General features: G+C 39.3%; 3 protein-coding genes and 1 long non-coding RNA gene across 4 annotated transcripts; 2 read left to right on the top strand and 2 right to left on the bottom strand.

The window, feature by feature from the left end:
* Nucleotides 1-267: 267 nt before the first annotated feature.
* Nucleotides 268-1,094, bottom strand: LOC109207878. The gene is made up of 2 exons (XM_019370880.1): nucleotides 792-1,094; nucleotides 268-702 (listed from the first exon to the last, which is right to left on the bottom strand). The coding sequence occupies exons 1-2, from the start codon at nucleotides 1,092-1,094 to the stop codon at nucleotides 268-270; spliced, it is 738 nt and encodes a 245-aa protein (XP_019226425.1).
* A 6,345-nt stretch (nucleotides 1,095-7,439) lies between these two features.
* On the top strand, nucleotides 7,440-9,604 carry LOC109207884 (aquaporin TIP2-1-like). Its single transcript, XM_019370886.1, has 3 exons — nucleotides 7,440-7,661; nucleotides 8,046-8,296; nucleotides 9,005-9,604. The coding sequence occupies exons 1-3, from the start codon at nucleotides 7,535-7,537 to the stop codon at nucleotides 9,371-9,373; spliced, it is 747 nt and encodes a 248-aa protein (XP_019226431.1). The 5' UTR covers nucleotides 7,440-7,534; the 3' UTR covers nucleotides 9,374-9,604.
* Nucleotides 9,605-11,627: 2,023 nt separating this feature from the next.
* On the top strand, nucleotides 11,628-13,924 carry LOC109207879 (tropomyosin-like). The gene is made up of 5 exons (XM_019370881.1): nucleotides 11,628-11,825; nucleotides 11,908-12,009; nucleotides 13,108-13,329; nucleotides 13,422-13,567; nucleotides 13,735-13,924. The coding sequence occupies exons 1-5, from the start codon at nucleotides 11,628-11,630 to the stop codon at nucleotides 13,922-13,924; spliced, it is 858 nt and encodes a 285-aa protein (XP_019226426.1).
* A 2,776-nt stretch (nucleotides 13,925-16,700) lies between these two features.
* Nucleotides 16,701-19,121, bottom strand: LOC109207885. The gene is made up of 2 exons (XR_002065072.1): nucleotides 18,865-19,121; nucleotides 16,701-18,656 (listed from the first exon to the last, which is right to left on the bottom strand). It is a non-coding gene; the product is annotated as an uncharacterized LOC109207885 (long non-coding RNA).
* Between the last annotated feature and the right edge of the window lie 3,953 nt (nucleotides 19,122-23,074).

Genomic DNA, 23,074 nt, shown 5'->3' on the forward strand with positions numbered 1-23,074 from the left:
CATTTCATCTTCACTATTTTCTATATCCCCAATCAATACTCATTCAACAGGATCTGCAGGGCTTATATAGGGTACTAACGATGTGGCATCACTCTCCACTACAGAGATCATGGATAACTCTTCATAGTGGGCTGGTAACTTGAGTGCTCTATAAACATTGAAGACCTCCACTCGATCACCCACTCTCATTGTCATCCTTCCTTCGCAGACATCGATAATAGCTCGGGCCGTGGCTAAGAATGGACGCCCCAAAATAAATGGGACTTCCTAATCAGGCTCGTAATCCAAGATAATAAAATCAGCAGGGAATATGAAGGAACCCACTTGAACTAGGACATCTTCAATCACTCCCTCAGGATGAGCAAGGGAGCGATCAGCTAACTGTAAGATAACTGTTGTTGGGCGTGGCTCACCCAACCCCAACTGTCTGAACACAGATAGCGGCATCAAATTGATGTTTGCTCCAAGATCACATAAAGCTCGCCCAACCGCATGTCTACCAATCGAGATTTGGATAGTGAAACTACCTGGATCTTTCAATTTCTGAGGTAACTTGCCTTGAATTCTGGAACTGCACTCCTCAGTGAGTGCCACAGTCTCGAACTCGGACAGCCTCCTTTTATTTGCCACAATGTCCTTGATGTACTTTGCATATTTGGGTACTTCTTGTAAGATGTCAACCAATGGAATATTAATTTGCACCTGCTTCAAGATATCAAGAAACTTTTTATATGCGGCATTATCTCTAATTTCTGCAATCTTTGAGGGAATGGAGGTGGTGGCCTTGCAACCAATTGTGGGGATTGCTCAGCCACCACCTCTCCAGCTGGCTTCTCTGGCTCCTTAGCTTTCTCTGATATGGATTCAATAGTGGTTGGCTTCTCATTAAAAATCACCTGTTTCCTTTTTTTAGACAGAACTTCCTCTAGTTGTCTCCCATTCCTCAACGACATGGCATTAAGGGTCGCCCTAGGATTTGCTTCAGTGTCACTTGGAAGAGCTCCAGCTGGTCTAGTGTTTTGAGCACTAGCAAGCTGTCCCATTTGACGCTCCAAATTTCTCACTGTTGTGGCGAGGGCTTGCTGTTCAGTCATCATTTTTTTCAACATGTCTTCAAGGTGACTTGTAGGACTCGTTTGTTGCTCAACCTGAGGTGGTCTATATTGCTATTGAGGTGCTTGAGGCCTGTATTGATTCTGAGTGCCCTGGTTTCCACCCCAAGAGAAGTTTGGGTGGTTCCTCCAGTTGGGATTGTAAGTGTTCCCATATTGGTTTGTTTGGCCCCTATTTGAATTACCCACAAAGCAGACAGACTCTGGGTTTGCGGGGCATATGTCGCTCGTGTGCCCCTCTCCAAATATTTCACAAAAAGCTTGAACCCGTTGTACTGGTTGTACTTGTTGCTTGTTGATACTCAAGTTCATCTGGTTTACTTGATTGGTCAGTGTAGAAATCTGCGCTGATAATGCTGAGACGACATCTAACTTAAGAACCCCTGCAGACTTTTGCACTGTGTGTCTGCCCATCTCTCCTTGCCAATCCGGATTGCTCTTAGAGAATTTGTTCAATAATGCATATATCTCGTCAAAGCTTTTCTCCAACACTTGACCCCCAGCTGCAGCATCTACCACGATCTTTGTTTCAGAATGTAGCCCTTCTATGAAAGTGTGAGCTAACACTTCATTCGTCTGATGTGATGAGGACAGTCTCTGAGTAGCCCCTTGAACCTTTCCCAAGCTGAGTATAAAGATTCTGCCGCTTTCTGTTTGAAGGCAACTATCTCACTTCTGATCTTTGCAGTTTTGCCTGAAGGGAAGAACCTTTCCAGAAATTTTCTTGCTAAATCATTCCATGATGTAATGGAATTAGCTGGTTCTGCCTTTAGCCATCGCTTAGCCTCGCCCAACAGAGAGAATGGAAAAAGTGTGAGCCTCACATAATCTGGAGTGACCCCGTTAGTGATATAAGTATCACTAATCTCCAAGAAGTTCAGAATATGCTGCTGTGGATCCTAGTGTGGAATACCCATAAATTGCTTGTTTGCATGAAGTAACTGGATCATGCTCTGTTTCAGCTCAAAGTGCCCAGTGATCCTAGGCTTCACTATACTGGAGGTGACATTAGCAATGCTGGGAATCGCCACCTCCTGAACAGCCATGGGTTGCTCCTCTGCCATGTCCACAGGAAATTGAACAAGTGCCTGAATATTATTCGTGTCCCTCGCTTCCCTCAACCTCCTGTGAAATGTTCTCTCAGGTTCAGGATCAAAGCCTTGAAGTCGGTCCTGGCTTCTGACCCTACGCATTCAATCAAAGTTCCTGAGATCTGAGCAACAATCAAGTAACGTTAGACTAGACGAAATAAACAATTAAAGCAAAAACTAGCAAGTAGTTAATATTCAAGTCCCCGGCAACGGCGCCAAAAACTTGTTGCTCCCAAATGCACACGCAAGTATACGTGGTCGACAAGTAATATAATGATAAGTTGAGTGCCTAACCCACAGAGACTTATGTAAACTACTCACGAAATCACTAAAATTGTTATTCAATCCAGCTAAAACCAAAGTCCAATAATATGATTGTACTATACTACGATTCTAAAATAATAACTAAATTATCAAGTAACGAGTTGATTGTTGTGTATTCAGTAGAGACAAGTATTCCAGGGTTGTGATCGATTCACCATTCGTATTGTGTTCTAATTAACTCTCCCTTTCATATAATTCACTCATGGTTGCTAATTAATCGATAAATGCTCTCATAGCCTTCTCCTGAAGTACTACTCACCTATTCTCAATAGATTAACGCCTATATTCCTATGAAATCAATCTATTAAGAACGCATTAAGATCACGATATTTAATTAAGCACGGTGGCTAGGTATATTCCTATCCTAACCATAAATCCGCTCCCCCTAAGTGTTAAGATCATGCTCTCTTCAATTCTTCTCTAATCTAAACACGGCTTTTCCAAGCATAGCATAGATGGTAAATAGAACCTAACTGTTGGCCAGACAATCAAGAAATTAAACATAGAATTGAAGAAACAACCATATGTTGGTGAATTATAATCAAGGTTAAGTTAATATCAAACAACAATATTCATGGCTAAATCACAACCCGAGAATAATGGGTGTTTAGCCACTCATGATGTAATCAAACAATTGCATAAGTTTTGATTAATTGAAAATACTGGAAAAGATGAAGAATTCCGAGTTGTTCTTGATCCTCAATGTTTCTAGCGTGTATTTTTGCTCCAAAGTGCGTCTCTCCCATAAAATTAGTCTTAGTCTTCCTTTTATACGTGTTGGATAGGTCTAGGGTCGAATAAACCCTGTCCCGGGCGAAATAGGCCAGACTTCACGTAACCGGCGCCCAGCCCGGCGCCCCCCATAGCGCCCAATATTTTTGATACTGTCTCCAGTGCCACAGGTGGCGCCAGGCGCTGCCTGTGGCGCCCAAATGGCCCTTTTTCGATTTTTGTTCGTTTTAGCTTCAAACCGTGTACGTTTTGCCCCCACTTGCTCCCGAATCATTCCTACAAGTAAAAACACTTCAAATTACTATAATTCATAGCATTTAACATCCCAAATTCACGAAACAAGATTAAAATATAAGGTGATATACATAAAAATATATATACTTTAAGCTAAACATCATCCGTAATGTCGGTGTGCAAAATTTGAGGTCAATCGGACGTGACTGGATGGGTTTCGGCATCGAATGTAGAAGTTTGAAGTTCTAGAGTTCATTAACCTTGGTTTGGGTTGCGATTCATGATTTCGTCGTTATTTGATGTGATTTGAGGCCTCGAGCAAGTCTGTGTCATGTTTTGGAACTGGTTGGTGTGATTGGACGGAGTCCCAAGGGCCTCGGGTGGATTCCGGATGGTTAACGGATTGAATTTGGCCTTATAGAGGTGTTGAGGTTGTTGTCTTCTAGTGTAACTGCACCTGCGAGATTAGGGTCGCAAGTGCGGAGCTGCAGAAGCGACCATGAGGGTCGCTGAAGCGGCCATGAGGGTCGCAGAAGCGGCTTAGGTTGGAGAAGGCTGGGACCGCAGGTGCAGTCAAGTTCCGCAGAAGCGAGACCGTACCTGCACGCGTGGAGTCACAGAAATGGGTACGGGACGCAGATGCGGAGTTGAGGGGCCTGGAGGAGGACCGCAGAAGCGGATTATTTGCTGCACCTGCGGAACCGCAGAAGCGGTCAAGTGACCGCAGATGCGAGGATCGCTAGGCAGTGAGGTTTCTTTGAAACGAGGGTTTGGCTCATTTTCACTCCATTCTTCCATGGGAGCCGATTTTGGAGCAGCTTTGGGGTGCCATTTTCATCACCAAGCATGAGGTAAGTGGTTTCCACTAGCTTTGAGTTAAATACAAGTTTTATATATAGATTTAGACAAGCAAATTAGTAGAAATTATGGGATTTGGAAGAAAACCAAGAAATGTATGATTTTGGATTCTGGCCACGAAATTGGACATGGAATTGGGAATAGATTATATATTTGAGTTCGTGAGGCTATGGCTAAACTTTATCTTCGAAAATTTTCGGAATCCGGGCACGTGGGCCCGAGGGTGATTTTATCTACTTTTCGATTGGGGTTAGAAATTATTATAAAATGAATTGTTATAAGTATTAGAATATATTTTCATTGGTTTGCCCATTATTTGGCTAGTTTGGGAGCATTGGGCATCAATTTGAGTCGTTGGAAGGGCTTGGAAGTCGGTTATGGAACTTCGGAGCCAGGTAAGTCTCCATTCTAACCTTGTAAGAGGGAATTTTCCCCATAGGTGAAATAATTGAATATGTGCTACTATTTGTGGGGGCTACGTATGCACGAGGTGACGAGAGTCCGTGCGTAGCTACTATTATGCTTAAGTTTGGGTAGTCTAGGACCCAAAAGCATGCTTTACTTGTCGTACTTGTAACTTTATTGACAATTTAAAGGGTTTAAATCATATCGAACTTGGTAAATAGATTTCAAAAGGGCTAAACATCATTTTCTTGACTGTTAAAGGAGAAGTTGTCATTTCCTTGGTTATTGCTTCCCTGATGAAGTCTTAATTGACTGTTTAAAAGTCTGTATCTATGTGTACCTGCGTCGCATGTATGATTCGCGAGCGGGGTAATTCTTTTATTTATATTTAACCACGTCGCATGTATGATTCGCGAGCGGGGTAATAGATGCATCTATGGTTCGCGCCATTCGACCCTCTGGCAGTGCACCGTTTAAGTATTATGTTGGATCGGGTTGTGCGACCTCGGCATGATTTGCGCATGACTTGCTCGATTGTTTTTTTTTTTTTTTTGAAATTATTGATAATTGATGTGGTCTCATTGGCCGGGGATGTAAATTGTTTAAAAGGATGAAAAATATGTTTGAAAGTTTCCATTACAAAAGAAATGTTTACCGCTTCTTGATTATTTGTTTGCAGTCGCCTTATAAAATCCATGATTTTTTGCATTATTGGTATTATATTGTTGGACCACTAGTAAGTATCGAAGTCGACCTCTCGTTACTACTTCTTCGAGGTTAGACTTGATACTTACTGGGTACGCGTTGTTTTCGTACTCATACTACACTTGCTGTGCATTTTTGTTGCACAGGCACATGTATGACTAATGGCCTAGTTGAGCGCAGCGGCATGGTTGATACGGAGACTTAGGTGAGCTGCATCTCTAGAGACGACCCGCAGCTAGCAGAGTCCCCTTCAGAGTATTAAATTTCCTTTTCTGTCCAAATTTGTATTCCGGACAGATGTATTTCATGTATATTTAGTTGATGCTCATGCACTTGTGACACCGGGCTCTGGGATGACTACGGGATTATTATTCAGTATTTAAATTTGTTAAAAACATCATTATTTACTCAGTGAAGTTCATTATTTATTGTTTAATGTAAGGAAAGAAATGATTTCAAGAATACTAAAATAAGGATTTAATTTACTCCTTGGTGTTGGCTTGTCTAACAGTGATGTCCGGCGCCATCACGACCTTTATTGAATTTTGGGTCGTGACAAATCTTTGGTAAATACCATTAGTAATATACTACAATTATGTTTTAGCTCTAAAGCAAACTATAATTAGTAATAAGTGATCTCTTGAGTTTATCAGTATTATTTATCTGATTATGTATCCAGCGAGCTACCTCAAAATGTTCTAAATATGCATAGGTGTGAAGATTAACCTTCTATTTTATATATTTCATATAGTTGGGAATTTCTAACCTCAAGAATAGAGCAAAAGGGGTATTATCAATTAGAACAATATAATAAATTTTCCATTTGTCCACACCTGAAAATCATTCATGAATAGCTCAAAGTCTCAATAGTACAAAAGAATAAAAGTCGAATATCCAGACCCTTAAAATGACAAAAACAGAAATTGCAACGAGTTTAGGTAAGCAATAATGGAAATTTCATACATTATCAACACTATAAGAATATACAGAACAAAACCTAAATGTTCTTTCATTAAAAATCAGTTTGAAAAATGAAAGCAACTACCTAACACGACCTGAGCTCGCTAAAGATTATTCCTTATCTCCATCCAGCAGGCCATATATATATATATATATATATATATATATATATATATATATATATATATATATATATATATATATATATATATATATATCATTATTATTATCAAACCCTAATTTTGCAATATATTAAGCAGATATACAGAATTCTAATTAAGTCCACCTCAATTCTTATCCACACATTTTAAATAAATCCAACAAAACAGATCAAACAACCCCATTCTATTTGTCCATGGTCGGTCAGTACACTTTGTGTGGACCAAACCCCCTTAGTGTTGCCCTCGTATCCGAGATTATGGGTTTTCCATTCTAAGAAAAAGTTGCTTATATCCAAGCGTTTAAATTTAAAATATTCATCGATTGTATAATATATTTATAATCTATGTATAATATGTATATAATCGTGTATAATTGTAATATAATTTATGTATACTGACTAGACAAAGTAAACAGTGAATTCCACCGGCTGTTTGTGTTAAGATCTTTTTGAATAAATTATTTATACATATTACGTTAAATTTATAATACAAATATAAATTTAGGATCAAAATTCTGCCGAACTCGTAAATGTAGCTCCATTTGCACCTATCAACTCCATTTTCTAATCATTATTTTTCTCACAAGGGACCTCCCATGACCCACCACAATGTCGTAATAATGGTCGGCTCACATGGATAGATTATTGACTATCTTCCAGACATTTCCATAAAGAGCATGTTATTGACAGCTAGGATTTATAAGAAAAAAAATTGATTGGATGTGTATGGCCACATATACACTTACTTTTATTCTCCTTATCTTCTTTGTAAGGAGGAGATGCCCATACAGTCAAAAACACATGATGTGCATTAATTTACTTAATGTTTTTTTAATATTGTGTCCTAGTATATAAAGGTGACAAAGAAAGGACTCTTCTTGTCATCGGAAAACATAATCTCTGTCTCTATTTTCCTCAATTCTAATTAGATTCAATTAATTAGTTTTCTGAAAATGCCTGCCATAGCTTTTGGTCGTTTTGGTGATTCATTTAGCTTAGGGTCTATTAAGGCCTACATTGCTGAATTCATCTCTACATTGCTCTTTGTCTTCGCGGGAGTTGGTTCAGCCATTGCTTACAGTTAATAACTCTTCCTCTTTTTTCCTTATACTATATAATTACAACATGGACTCGAATAATTTTATTCTCATTTACGTGCCATACTTAGTAACTAAATGAATTTGGTGCTTAAAGTTTCATAATGAAAAACTTTGGCCGCTACTTACAGTAATGCATGAATTAATTTACGTAGTTAGTAATCATTGCATGACCATGCAAGTAAGTGGCATAACTCGTCTTAGGCAGATCTAGAGTGTGTCCAATGGGTTGAGCTAAATCCACCATATTTATTGCAGATTGCATATATTCTGAACTCCTTGACTCTAAATCCAAAATTTACCTTTGTGTTCTCTTTAGTTTTCGTTGGATTATGATTCTAAACTTACTACTGCATTGGATATGCAGACAAGTTGACAGCAGATGCTGCTCTTGATCCATCCGGTCTTGTAGCGGTTGCAGTTTGCCATGGGTTCGCTCTGTTCGTGGCGGTTTCCGTTGGGGCTAACATCTCCGGTGGTCACGTTAACCCTGCAGTTACTTTTGGATTAGCTCTTGGTGGCCAAATTACAGTTCTTACTGGCCTCTTCTACTGGATTGCTCAACTTTTGGGCGCCACTGCTGCCTCCTACCTCCTTAAAGTTGTCACCGGAGGATTGGTAAGTCTTTAACTCTCAAAGGAAAATTAAGTTATATACACTATCAGTAAAAATTTTATATTGTCTGCATAATTTAACTTGTCGTTACATGCCATGTCTTACTAATTAACTATGTTTACAATTAATGCAGACACTAACTTACAATTGGATTTTTAAATGTACTAAAAATATTTTCACATCATTAATACATTAAATTTTATTGAGCTTTCTTATGATAGTGGAAGCATATCCTTTCTAGACTTCTCAATCTACATAACACAATTTAATTCCCATGGCTATATCAGAGGCGAATCTAAGATTTAAAGTCAGTGCTTTTAAAATGAGTGTTACCTTATTATATTTATACATTTTATTTTATGTTCTTGCATATATTTATATAGTTCGAGCTGAAAATAGTATGTTCACTTAAATCTATATAACCCATTCTAGATCTGCTTCTAACCATGGGCGGATGTAGCGTAATTCCGGCGGGTTTAATTGAATTCATAATTTTGACATGATGCATAGATTTACGTGTTTACTAAAATTTGCAACAACGAGTGGATATGAACCCATACCTTTAAAAATATAACAGGTTCAATATTAAGAATCTTAAAGGCTGAACCCATAATGTTTAAATCCTGGATCCGCCTCTGCTTCTAACTATACCAAAATTCAGTTTTTAGCCATATTTTTGTCATCTAACTTACTTTCTTTTGTTTTTTTCAGGCTGTTCCAATCCACAGTGTAGCAGCTGGAGTAGGAGCTGCTGAAGGTGTAGTAATGGAAATTATCATCACATTTGCATTGGTGTACACAGTGTACGCCACAGCAGCTGACCCAAAGAAGGGTTCATTGGGCACAATTGCACCCATTGCCATTGGTTTCATTGTTGGTGCTAACATTTTGGCTGCTGGTCCATTCTCTGGTGGTTCAATGAACCCAGCTCGGTCCTTTGGACCTGCAGTGGCTAGTGGTAACTTCGCCGGTCACTGGATTTACTGGGTTGGACCCCTTGTTGGTGGTGGCTTAGCTGGTCTTATCTACAGTAATGTGTTCATGAACCATGACCATGCCCCTCTATCCACCGATTTCTAAGTTAGAATTTGATTATTGTGTCCAAAATCCATTTGCCTTTTGTAATAAAGGAAGAAAAAAGCAATATTTTGCTCTTTCTTTCTTTTGTATTGGTACCTTTTGTTTTGATTTTTTGTTTCTTTCTAGCTTTTGGTTTGCAGCTGTACACATCCATCTCTTTGGTGACATGTTGTTGTCTAATTGATTTTATGGATTTGGTGAGATCGAAAGGCCACCACTCATTGATGTTGTTGTGCTTTTGTCTTTTTGAAATTTCATTATTCCCCTTTTGCTTCTGCGAGTGGTGGATATAGTGGTTTCTTTACTGCCGTTTGGCAATAAAATTTGGGAGTTTTTCTTTAAAGTTTATTTTAAATATCTACTTATTTATAGATTTTAATTATTTTTGGCAAATTTTGAAAAAAAAAATCTTCAAATCTTCAAATTGCTTATCCAAACATAATTTCAACTTTCAAAAATCATTTTTCATCTCGTCTCAAAAAATTTATCTTTTCAAATTTCAATCAAACCTAAGTAAAAAAATTAGCTTTATCTCTCATCTCAAAAAGAAAAAGTAAATTATCACCACCTCCTCCTTGATTTGGTAATGATATGCTCTCGAAAGATATTTGGATGTAAGACTAGCTAGTACTATCAAATTTATCAATAATTAACTTTCACGTGCATCTACTGTTTAATTCATTAGAGATTAAATGTCAGTCCAAGTACTAATTGTTTGTCCTAAAAAATGAGTAACAATTAAATTTGTATGCGGTTTAAAGGATATCTGATTTAATTCAATACGAATAGTCTTAGAACAACAAGTAATTAAGTTAAATATAAAATAAAACAAACCAATCGTAATGTGATGGTCAAGCATGATCTTAGATTGAATAGTGAAACTTGACCTCGATCAGACCCTTGATATGAGCTCGTTTTCAGGTAAAAAAAGAGAACAAATGAAGAACACTTTGAATAGTAGCTAGAAGACAAAAATAAATTTTTTATTGCTTTGATTTGCGTGTCACGCTATGTCAAAATAAAAGAAACCTTCCCATTTATTTAGTAGGGGAATTTCAGTCCTAGTACAAGTCTAAATAAGGTAAAAATTTCCTTTTTCGGTAAATAACGTTCCGTAGTTGATATCGGCCAGGATTCGTGCCGTAATATCCGGTTGAGGACAAATATTACGGCTCCATACTCGTCATTCATAACCGTTCTTTGTGTTTCCCGTGGTCCAAAAACCTTACTTGGTCTAGGTCCGTTATTTCACTATGCCCAATCCCATATACATTGTTCACTCCTCCCGGGTTCCGATACGAGGGTTCCTTCAGTCTCGCTTGTAGTCATGCCGAGCCGTGCTTCCCTTTTGTTTCCTCATCAGGGAATCGGAAAAAACTCTGTCCCCGATTTTACCCGTACACAGATAGTCCCTTCACTTCTCAGAGAGCAGATTTATCGAAGCGATGAGAATTGATGAATTAACCCCGGTTCCTTCTTCCGTACACTACAACTGAGCTGATGGGCCAGTGAAACATCCCATCAGTCGCGTCATTCTGACTTCAGACACGTGTCAGCCGCCGGTTAACTGTCCCGGAATGCGAAACGTCACGCATTGATTACCCATTCTCTATAAAAGCTTCGGTCTCCTTTTCACTTTTTTACTTTCCGATTCTAGAGCTCCTTAATTTACCCTCGAACTCTTACTTATTCTTAACCCCTTCAAACCTTAGTACATTGTTTCCTAGATCTTCATATTTTCATTCTCCCATCTTCAAATCTTCAAATCTTCACACTCTATCTTCAAATCTGACCTTCACGCCTTCATCCTTATGTTCAAATCTTCATCCTCACCTTCAAATCTTCATATTTTCCAGAATTCGATAGCGAAGACTTCAAAATATGTGCCTCAACAGACCGTCCCTTCAACTTCTAATCCAGCCACAGATGCCGAGGTGGTCGTTGCTGAGGTGGCCCCGGAATCTCCCCTGAAGAGCTTCATTCTGGGAGGCTACTCCATTGTGAACAACTTCAAAATCGAGAAAGCCTCCAGTCAACAGGACCGAGGCGAGTAGGTATGGAGGTACATATGCTCTGTTACCGAGGATACACTCCATACAGTCTAGGAGGACTTCAACTGGCAGGGCAAGGAAGTGGTCGTTCCTGGTCCCGATGAGGACATTATCACTCACCTGGAGGGATATCTAAGTGTTTAAACTTACCCCTTTCACATTTGCCCTGATGGACCCTATAATCCTTAGCTTTTGCAAAAGGTATGAGGTCTGCTTTGAGCGTTGATCCTGACTGTAAAAGAACGGCCGTGTTTACTATCCCGGCAGACACCCGGGTGCTATCCTCTACGGTGGGCGTGGCCAGCTATCTTAGTTGCCTGGTAACCGAAGAGGACCAGGCCAAGATGAACAAAGTGAGCACATCGAGCCTCTTCAACGAGGCACAACAGGCACTGAATCGGGTAAGCTTCCCCATTCTTGTGCCCTTCGTGCATCTTATTTAACTTCAGTGTGTCCTCATGATCTTGGTGGTGTTAACGCTAGGTTGGAAGTTTGGAGAAAGACGCTGGAGTCCAAAGGTTTCAAGCGAAAACTGAATACTTGGAGTGCAAATTCAGTGATGAGAGGCATGAAGAAGAAATGGAAGTATAGATTGATACTCAAGTCATTCCCACAAGAGATAGTTTCAAGTATCTTGGGTCTATAATCCAAGGCAACGGGGAGATTGATGAGGATGTTACTCATTGTATTAGAGCGGGTTAGATGAGATGAAGGCTAGCCTCGGGGGTTTTATGCGACAAGAATGTGCCGCCTAGTCTTAAGGGTAAATTCTATAGGGTGGTGGTTAGACCGGCTATGTTGTATGGAGCTGAGTGTTGGCCCGTCAAGAAGTCCAATGTCCAGAAGATGAGCGTGGCTGAAATAAGGATGTTGAGAGATGTGTGGACATATTAGGAAAGACAAGATCAGGAATGCAGTTATTAGGGGCAAGGTGGGAGTGGCATCAGTGGAAGCCAAGTTGCGAAAATCGAGGTTGCGATAGTTTGGGCATGTGAGGAGGAGAGACATAGATGCCCCGGTTAGGAGGTGTGAGAGGTTGACCTAACCGAGGTTGACCATGGCGGGCTTGAGGAAGGGCAGGGGTAGGCCAAAGAAGTATTGGGGAGAGGTGATTAGACAAGACATGTCGGTGCTTCACCTAACCGAAGACATGACTAGCGATAGGAAGGTGTGGAGGTCGAGGATTAAGGTGGTGAGTTGACAGGTAGTTTTGGGTTCTCCTAGGTTACCAGTAGTACTACTAATATTCTTGTTGTTGGTTGAAAGTTACTTCCTTTTAGTTTGTTATTATATCTGGTACTTAGCAACCACGTCCAGTTTTTTTGAAAATTGCTACAAGAAATTGTTGCTCCTTGCTTATTATTATTTGATGCTACTCTTTCTCCCTTTTACTAGAAATTGTTGCTCTCTGATTGTTACTATCTGATGCTACTTTTTCTCCTCTTTTTCCTTATCGTCTTTTGTCTTTCTCCCCCCCCCCCCTCTTTCTTCTTCTTCTTCTTCTTCCCTTTTCTTCCTTTTCACCTTCTCTTAAGCCGAGGGTCTATCGGAAACAGCCTTTCTACCTCCCCAGGTAGGGGTAAGGTCTGCGTACACATTACCCTCCCCAGATCCCACTTGTGGGATTATACTGGGTATGTTGTTGTTGTTGTATCCTCATGATCTTATCGATTTGTTTTTCAGGCTTCGGTGCTCCACCATGTAAGCTTCCATCAGTTTCGGATGGAAGTCCGCCAGCTCGAGTTCGAGCTCAAAGAGCAAGTCCGGCAGAAGGACATGTACATGGTGCTCAGAGAGCAAAAAGACGAGGCCCTCAAAGATCTTCCTATTCTTCGAGCAGAGCTGGAGAAAGCTCAAAAGGAGGCTTTTTCCGTGAAACGAGAGCATGCCGAACTGGTCGAGAAGGTAAGTATTTTTAGGTTAAAAATGAGAGGTAACACGTAGTGACTAACGACGAACCTTCGCAGGTCCAAGATAAGATAGACCTGATTGACTAGCTCTGGGCCGAGATGAATGAGCTAAAAACTTTGACCGAGACGCTGAGGAGCAGGATAGACCTTCTGGCCTCGAAAAAAGAGGCCAAAGAGGAGTTGGCGTCGGTTAAGGACCAGCTCCAGGTGGCGAAGGACAAGGCCGACAAGTGGTCTCGGCTAAATGACAAGCTTCGGGCACAACTGGATTGAGCCGTCTCGGAATGAGACGACCTTGGCCGGGAATATATTGCGCTGTAGTCCAAGTTAGAGGCAGCCTCGATTGATTCCTTCGAGGTCGAAGAAATGCTGGACCAATATAAAACTGATGTGGAGATAGCAAAGGCTCGTTTAATAACAAAGGCCTAATATGTAAAGCGACTGTCCGGAGCGAGACCCTCGAGGAGATCCATGACCGGGGATTTGATGTGTCGGCCGAGATTGAAGAGGCCAAGAGGCTCGAGGCCGAGGCAAAAGAGCTATACGAGCTTGAAGGTTTCGGTGCTGAGTTGAGCTCTGGTGAAGATTAGACGGAGATGCCTTAGCTCCTTTTTTGTTTCCTTTTTTATATTTCTTTTTTGTTTAATTTGAGGCCATTTTATCGTGCCTTTGTAAATACTTTTTGGAATATATATATATAGAAGTCTTCCTTCGGCAACACTGTGTCTTCTACTTTTCAGCATTTATTCGCACTTTTTTATTTGTGGATCGTCCTTAATGCCTTAGCATAGAATTAGACGTAGTCTGGCGCATCCGTTCTCTAGAATCCCGAATAAGGCTAGGTTTCGATAACTTCGAGTTGTTCGTAGCTTCGAAATTTTGATAAAAAACGAAGGCCTTTAAGATACTTGAGTGTTTTAGTCATACACGGCAGTGTTTTGCCGAGGGTAACCCTTTAATATGTTTTAATCATACGTAAAGTCCTTACTTTCTGAGTACCAACTCAGACGTCTCCGAGCCGTTTTAGGTTGGTCATAGCCTTTCATGCAGGCCTTGCCTAATAGGCTCGGTGCCTCCAGATTCGATAGCCCAGGCCATCCGATTTTTTATTGGACGACAGTCCCCGAGTTTGGGTAGCCCGTGGGCTCTAGGATTTAGGATCCGTTATTCATTCTAAGTTATTCAACGAATGCATCGATGGTGCGAAATGCATAGCGATATAAAGAAAGCAAGGATTTCTTTCATTGCTTTGTATGTAGAGTACATAACCAGAGGCGCATAAGCCTTGTGCCATGGCAAGAGTGGGCTATGCGGGTACGGTTCATTTGACCGTTTGACCCTCACAATGAATTCTAACTACCAAATTGCTTTTTAATATTAAGTAATAGAACCTTCTAAAGATCCTAACCTAGGGGGTAATGGCCCCTAGTATTTGAGGCCGAACTTGTGAGGGCTCGAATATTGTTGGTCTGGTACAGGTGATTAGCACCTCCAGCTTTAGGCCGGACTTTGAAACTAAGGTAGCATGTTTTACTGTTGCCTCGCTAAAAACGTTGCCATAAAATCTACTTCAGGAAAAAATCAGTTTAGGGAAAAAAGAGTACAACACGTGCTTTCAGACCTAATAGTAACATTTTTCCTCCGTCGAGTACCTGCACAAGTTAGTCCGTAATATAACAAATTTCAAAAAGGAATTATGCTCGTACCTTAGCAGTAGTACTGCTTTAAGTGTGCCACATTCCAGTTGTTCGGTAGTTGTACACCGCTTCCCGACTCGAGTTTATACGAACCTTTCCCGGTTATTCCGGCAACTCTATGTGGTCTTTCCCAATTCGGGCCTAGTTTTCCGTCGTTTAGGTTCCTTGTGTGTAGCATTACTTCATCAGCACCAAGTCCCCGAATTGAAAATGTCGAAGGTTAGCTCTTCGGTTGTAGTACGTCCCTACTTGCTGCTTTTGGGCAGCCAACTGGACCAAGACGACTTCCCGCCTTTCGGCCAATAAGTCCAGACTCGTGGTCATGGCCTCACCATTTGATATTTTGGTAGCTTACTGGAACCTGAGGCTCGGTTTTCCCACTTTGATCGGGATTAAGATTTTCGCGCCGTAAACTAGAGAGAACGAGGTCGCTCCGGTACTCGACTTCGAAGTCGTTCGGTATGCCCACAAGACTTCGGGCAAGATTTCCTTCCACTTTCCTTTCGAATCGATCAGCCTCTTTATCAAGTTATGAAGTATGTTTTTTTCGTTTATTCCGCTTGTCTGTTTCCCACTAGGGTGGTAAGGTGTTGATAATATCTTTTTAATTTGTGGTCTTCGAAAAATTTACTTACCCTGCTATCGACGAATTTTTTTGGTTATCAAAAAAGATCTCTACCGGTATCCTAAATCGACATATTATGTGATCCAGATGAAGTTGATGACCTCTTTCTCCTAGACCTTCTCGAACGCCTGAGCCTCGACCCACTTGAAAAAATAATCGATCATGAGTAGTATGTACTGGGCTTTACCGGGCGCCCATGGAAGGGGACCAAGGATGTCCATCCCCTATTTCATAAACGGATATGGCGACAATGTTATACCCCATTTTATACTGGTTAAAATAGGGAACAACATATAGGTGACTTCGAGTTAGATTAAAGTTAAAAGAGTCTCCACCTAATTAATTATGGTGAATTAGGGCACCTAATGTTGATTAAAGTAATATAGTCAATTATAACTCCGTTAATAGTCCACTTAACCTAAAGATTCTAGGTAAAAGTTTTTAAATATTTTAAAAAGAAGGTTTTTAAAGCACCTTTTAAAATCCGTAAATAACGATTAACCGGGCAAACTTAGGTTAACAAAAGTTTTTGTACAAAATATCAAGAAATATCGTTTGAGGTATTTTAACAAAATATAGCTTACAATAGAGTAGTTTAACTTTGAAAGACATAATGAACTTTTGAAAAATATTATTAAGTAAACAAAGTTTATAAATAATTAATATACATATATAGATTTGAGAGGATACGTCCCTTTTGAGAAAGACATTTGCTACTGATTAATATTTTTATTATAAAAAAAATACCCTTTCTTTTGCTTGTCTTCAAAAAGTGATCAAGGTAAGAGATCATTAGAACTCTTCACTTAAGAAAATGTTTGCGGATTCCAAAGTCCAAAAAGAATCTCATTTTTTTGTATTTTTTTTAAAAAGTAATCGCATTTTCATGATGTTACAAGAAAAACAGTTTGTCAATTTCAATTAAAGCGCGTTCTTACAAAAATTGATTTGATTCCAAACTTATATAATAGAGACTTGAAACTTAAATGGTTCTTCAAAAATTCTTTAAGAGCACTATTATATCTGCCAATAACTAAGTGAGAATACTAAGTGAAGAAGTCAAAACTAAATCAATAATCCCAGGTTAAATGTAGAACTAAAATAATCAAAGTAATATAATCAAATTGATTAAAAATTCAAAATAGAGTAAATGTAAATAATGAAGGCTGCCATAGGCGACCCCAAGCAATTTGCTTGTTTTCTTGCTGTCCATATGCCTAAGATGCAGTGGTGACTCCATGCTCGGTAGGGTGTGTCTTGTATTAAAACTCGTGATTTGCTCCAAATGTATATGCAAAAGAAAAGGGGGCAAAGAAAGAATTAGAAGGATATTTCATTCTTTGTTATGTAATATGAGAATAAGGAAAACAACAAGAATCGTAAATTATGCAACGTCTAGAGTTCACATACTAACAGATTCATATCCTTGCGTCTAGACATAAACAGAAACTTCCCATTTCTCATTTTAAGCATTAGGATTAACGGTGCTAGTTATTCTTCAAGGGATGCTTCTCTCAAATGAAAATAGATCAAAATTAACCACTTCAAAACATATCCAAGTTCTTGAACTCTTGAGACCCGCTACTCTTAAGCAAATATAAGATCTTAAGATGTAGTGCCTAGCATAGTATTATCAGAATGTTTCTTCTTCTTTTTTTTGTTATTATAGAAAAGTAACTCAAAAATGTCATAGCTAGGACCTTATTAACAGAAAGGTTATTAAATGTGTTCCTTTGTTAAAAGATTCTCTACTCAAATAAAATCCCATACACTCTAGGATTAGAACAAATTTACTCTAATAGTACATACTTTAAACCCCTTAAAGTTACTTTAAAAATTAACAAAAGACACCAAATTTGCAAAGAGATCTATAAGCACGCACCAAATTTCATACTAATATGTGTTTTTATAAACTATTTCATTACAAGGTACCTTAAATCTTATAGTTATGGCATTTAGTTTATATGAACAAGAAGAAAGCCTACTGTCATGGCATTAGTATTATAGAAACGAAAGGAGGCATGTCGATACTGCAACAAGATGCATTTTTCTTTTATGACATTTTAAATAATCATACATTATGCCAATCCATAAGTCCTCTCCCCAAACTAACACTGATTAAACAAATTGTCTTTTTGTCTATAATCATGGGAAGAAAAACAAGTTATGGGCTAAGTTACAACAATCTCTAAAGAGTGCATAGAACCAACTCCATTTGAACAGTTGCTTTTAAGTTTTATCTTATCCTAAATTTATTCTTAAGAAATTCATTATCTCTAACATACACGTTGCTGAAAAAATGAAGCTCAACTTAACAGGAAGCTATAAAAGTCCATCAATACATAGTCACGACACGTCTACATTCTTTTACACAATTCCTAGAAGAAGGGGAAGATATTCAGGATAACATGTTGGGCATAAACACATTTAAATTAGGATCCTATAGAAATGGTTTCTAGATGACGAAAATTACATAAATAATATTTAATCTTACGGACATGCTTTCTAGAGAATAAAGCAGGAAGGAATTAAACACGCTAACATATTTATATGAGTGCCTAAGCGACTTTTTATTTCACTGGATTAATACATGGTCAAAACACATTCTTCAATAGCTTTACAAACTGACAAATCTTAAATCGTGAAAAAAGAAAACAGATCATAGTTCTCAATTTTTTTTACTACATACAAAAAGATATTTCAGTTCTTCAAATATAGGAAAGCATGAAGAAAGAATTGGAGGTTACTGACCTTTTGTGGTGCAGGAACTGAGGTCGCGTCAAGGTCTACTATCTCCGGCCTTTACTCCGCAACCTCGAACGATTGTCAAACTCTGAAACGAGCATGTTGCCGCCTCTATTATGGTTAAACCAAACCAGTAGAGGCTGACCAAAACGAGCCCTTAAAGTGTGGTTCTAATGAGTAAGGATTGATAGAAGAATGTCAGATAAAGAGTATAAAAGCGGCAGGTCCAAAAGGTGCTGAAAATCTCCACCAAGTCTGGTATTCATAGGAGATGAATTAGGATTCTTCTAAGGTTAATTTGGGCGGGATTCTTGAAGGTTTAGGGTTTCAAATGGCTAAAGAACCATTTCAAATAGCGTGTAGCAGAAAGGAAAAGGATGATATGGGCAGGAGAACCATGTATTTGGTTGCCGAAATGGTGAAAACTTGGAGGAAACAAAAAAAAAAAAAGAAAACCTTTTACCTCTGTCATCTTCATTGTGTATGGAAAATGAATTTGAATTCTTCAGTCAAAGTGCTTGAGTTTACAGAAAATTTTCTTAGAATGGTCACACAATTTCTGATTATAAAATATAGGGGGTCAAATCTTTGCTAAGAAAGGAGAAGAAGCCAAAATCTTCTGATGAGAGGAGAGAAGCGTTGTTTTCTTTGAGAGAGGGAAAGAGATTGAACCCCAGTCCAACTTTGATTTTTATTCTAGAAAGAAATTCAACCTTTGGATTAGATGAATCTAATGGCTAAGATTAATCCAGATGTAAGTAAGAAAAATAATAAAATAAATAAATGCTAGCATTTATTTGGAATTCTCTAGAAGATAGGAGAAAGGATCTTGACCATTAATTTAAAATGGACTTGATCTGATGAATCCATGTGGCAAGATGTGGGGTCAAAGTGTGAAGGGATGAGGAGGGCATGAGTTAGGTATGTGTTTTTCATGGGTTTGGATTGTTAGCGCCTATGTGGCGCTGATGTGGGGGCTCAGGTAGCACTTATGTGGAAGTAGAATAAAGTAGATGGGTTGGTAGGTATGGGCCTCCGATTTGGGCTATTTTCGTGGGCCTGGTTGGTTGATTTAGGGGGTCTAGAAATCTGAAAATGTATTATATGAATTGGCCCATTTTAAATAACATTGAACTTTACCAAGATGATCCAATTTACATTTAAAAGTCCTTTTCACTTTAAATTTTACTATGCTTCCATAATTCTAATAATTTATAATAAAATATATTATATTATATTGTTGTAAAAATTAATATTTAATATGTATGCATTTATATATAGAATAGGAAATAGAAAAATAAATTATATTTGACAAATAATGCTTGTATTAATTATTACAATGCATTAACAATAAATAATAATATGATGGTGATTAAGTAACTAATATAATAATAATAACGATATAATTACAATAAATAAATATGCTAAATTATATTAAGGCTAATAATTATATTTTATTTTAAAAATCTTGAGGCTAGAAAATATAACAAAATAAAAATATGTAAAATATATTTAGTAAATTATTAAGAATTAGGAAGTATAGGGAAATTAATTAGGAAAAAGGAGGGCCATAATTGGTTGTCAACAGACAGGACCGGGTGAAGTACCTCTCTCGGTTGATGAATCATCCGAGCGTGTCTTTGACACTCGTTGCATTTCCGTACGAAGTCTTCCGTATCTTTCTCCATTTCATTCCAGTAGTAACCGGCTCTGATTAACTTCCGAACCAGGGATTCTGCCCCCGAGTGGTTCCCACAAGTGCCCTCGTGGACCTCTCTCATAGCGTATTCAGTCTCTCCCATACCCAAGCACCTAGCTAGTGGGTCGAAGACGGATCTTCTGAAAAATTACCCCTCGACTAAGCTGAACCTGGCAGCATTGGTGCGCAGGGATTTTGATTCCTTGGGATCCGGTGGCAATTTTCCTATCTTCAGGTAGTCTATGTATTTGTTTCTCCAATCCCAAGTCAAACTTGTCGAGTTTACCTCGGCGTGACCTTCTTCTACCACCGAGTTCATCAATTGTACCACTATCCCCGAGTCGAATTCGTCGGAGTCAACAGACGACCCCAAGTTCGCCCGTGCATCGACCTCACTATTTTGATCCCGAGGTACGTGTTGTAGAGTCCATTCCTTGAATTGGTGTAAGGTCACCTACAGCTTGTCCAAGTACCTCTGCATCCGTTCCTCTTTTACTTCGAATATTCCGTTGACTTGATTTGGACAAGGAGGGAGTCACATTTGGCTTCGATCACTTTGGCCCCCAGGCTCTTAGCCAGTTCCAGACCTACAATCATAGCCTCATACTCGGCTTCGTTGTTAGTCAATGTTACAGTTCTAATAGACTGCCTAATTACATTATCCGTAGGTGGTTAAAAAACGATACCGAGCCCGGACCTTTTCGCGTTGGAGGCACCTTTCGTGAATAGGGTTCAGATCCCCGAGCTAATACCTGTAGTGAGCAGTAACTCCTTTTCGACCTCGAGTATCAAAGCCGACGTGAAGTTGGCTACGAAGTTTGCCAAAATTTAAGATTTTATGGCGGTCCAAGGTTAGACTCGATATCATACCCGCTAATGACTACGGCCGATTTGGCCAACCGACCCGAGACTCGGGTTTATGTATGACGTTCCTCAGCGGATAGGAGGTCACGACATATACGGGGTGGCACTAAAAGTACGGTTTTAATTTCCTAGAAGCGCTTAGTAAGATGAGCACCAATTTTTCTAGGTGAGGGTACCTTGTTTCGACATCGCCTAGGGTTCTACTAACATAATAAATAGGAAATTGTGTACCTTCTTCTTCCTAGACCAGGACACCACTTACCACCACCTCGAAAACCAACTGTTCGTCCGCCTCGAAGTGTGCAGCAAGGAGGGGGAAGGCTCGATAGGTATCGCTTGAGTTCTTCTAAAGCTTGCTGGCATTCCAGGGTCCAAGAGAAGTTGTTTTTCTTTTTTAATGGTGAGAAGAACCGATGGTTCTTATCCGACGATCTCGAAATGAACCGGCCCAACGCAGCTATTCGCCCGATCCGTCTTTGTACTGCCTTGACATTGTCGACTACGGTGATGTCCTCTATGGCCTTTATTTTGTCTGGGTTGATCTCTATTCCCCGATTAGACACCATAAATTCGAGAAACTTGCCCGAGCTGACCCCAAATGCACATTTCTCCGGGTTTTAGCTTCATGTTGTACTTTCTCAATATGTCAAAGGTTTCCTGCAAATGTTTCAAATGGTTTTCTGCTTGCAGGACTTAACCATCTTATCATTAATATAAACTTCCATTGATTTCCCTATTTTTTCTTCGAACATCCGGTTGACTAGGCATTGGTATGTGGCACCGTCGTTCTTTAATCCGAATGGCATTACTGTAACAACCCGGCCGGTCGTTTTTGGAACATACGCTCCGATCCCCTATTAACTCCTTTTCCCAAGTTTATTTCTGCTATTTTGAATTGCCGGGATGTTAGGTCTTGAGTTTCGGAGAGTTTTGGGACACTTAGTCCCTAAATGAGAGCTTAAATGTTGGAAAACTGACCATAGTCAGAACAGTGTGAAGACGGCCTCGGAATAGAAATCTGATGGTTCCGTTAGCTTCGTTAGGTAATTTCGGGGTTGGGAACATGTTCGGAATGTATTTTGGAGGTCCGTAGCTAATTTAGGCTTGAAATACCGAAGTTTGAATTTTTGAAGTTTCCGATTCGATAGTGAGATTTTGATCCGAGGGTCGGAATGGAATTCCGGAAGTAGCACTAGTTCTGTCATGTCATTTGGGATGTGTGTGCAAAATTTCAGGTAATTCGGACGTGTTTTGGTTAGGTTTTTGATCGAAAGCGTATTTTGAGGAAATTTGAAGTTTTTAGGCTTAAATCCTTGATTAATTCGAGTTTCCGACGTTGTTTTAGGTGGTTTAAGGATTGGTACAAGTTTGGACGATGTTATGGGATATGTCCGTAGTTTTGGTTGAGGTCCCCGGTGGCTAAAAATGGTCTCCCCAAAATAAGGGGTATCTCTTCATCCACCTGACAGTCCAGAATCACAAAGTCTGCAGGGAACACGAACTTCCCCACTTGCACCAGCACATCGTCAAGAATACCTGTAGGTCTTTTCACAGTGCGATCAGCCAGCTGGAGTAGCATCGAAGTCGGCCTGGCCTTGCCGATGCCCAATTTGGTGTATATAGCCAGCGGCATCAAATTTATGCTGGCTCCCAAATCATATACTCCCTTTGCAAAGGCATACCACCACTGCAAATGAATCTCAATTCCGAATTATATTAATCCATAAAGCACAAAAATGAATGATTAGAAAACAATCAATTACAGTCCCGTTCAAATCCCGCATAATAGTACAGCACCAATTAGGTCAACATTAAAAAAAAAACAAGTCAAATAAGGGTACACATAAGCTCAAACAGCAATTTAAGACTTACTTGCTCCAAATCAAATCAATAACATAGACTACAAATTACATGTGACAGATGAATACTTCAAATAAATATAGATACCTGGTTGCACAAGAATCACTGAAATGGATGTTTCGATTTCTTCAAAAATATTCAACAGTTACACAAGCAAAAAAAAAAAACGAAACCAGGGCTGTCGAAACCAACTCTTTCCCTATGTGAAAATCAGCACGTACACATGAATCCGACAATGAAAATTTGAATG

The sequence above is a fragment of the Nicotiana attenuata genome, unplaced genomic scaffold, assembly GCF_001879085.1.
Source record: "Nicotiana attenuata strain UT unplaced genomic scaffold, NIATTr2, whole genome shotgun sequence".
Taxonomy (NCBI): Eukaryota; Viridiplantae; Streptophyta; class Magnoliopsida; order Solanales; family Solanaceae; genus Nicotiana; species Nicotiana attenuata.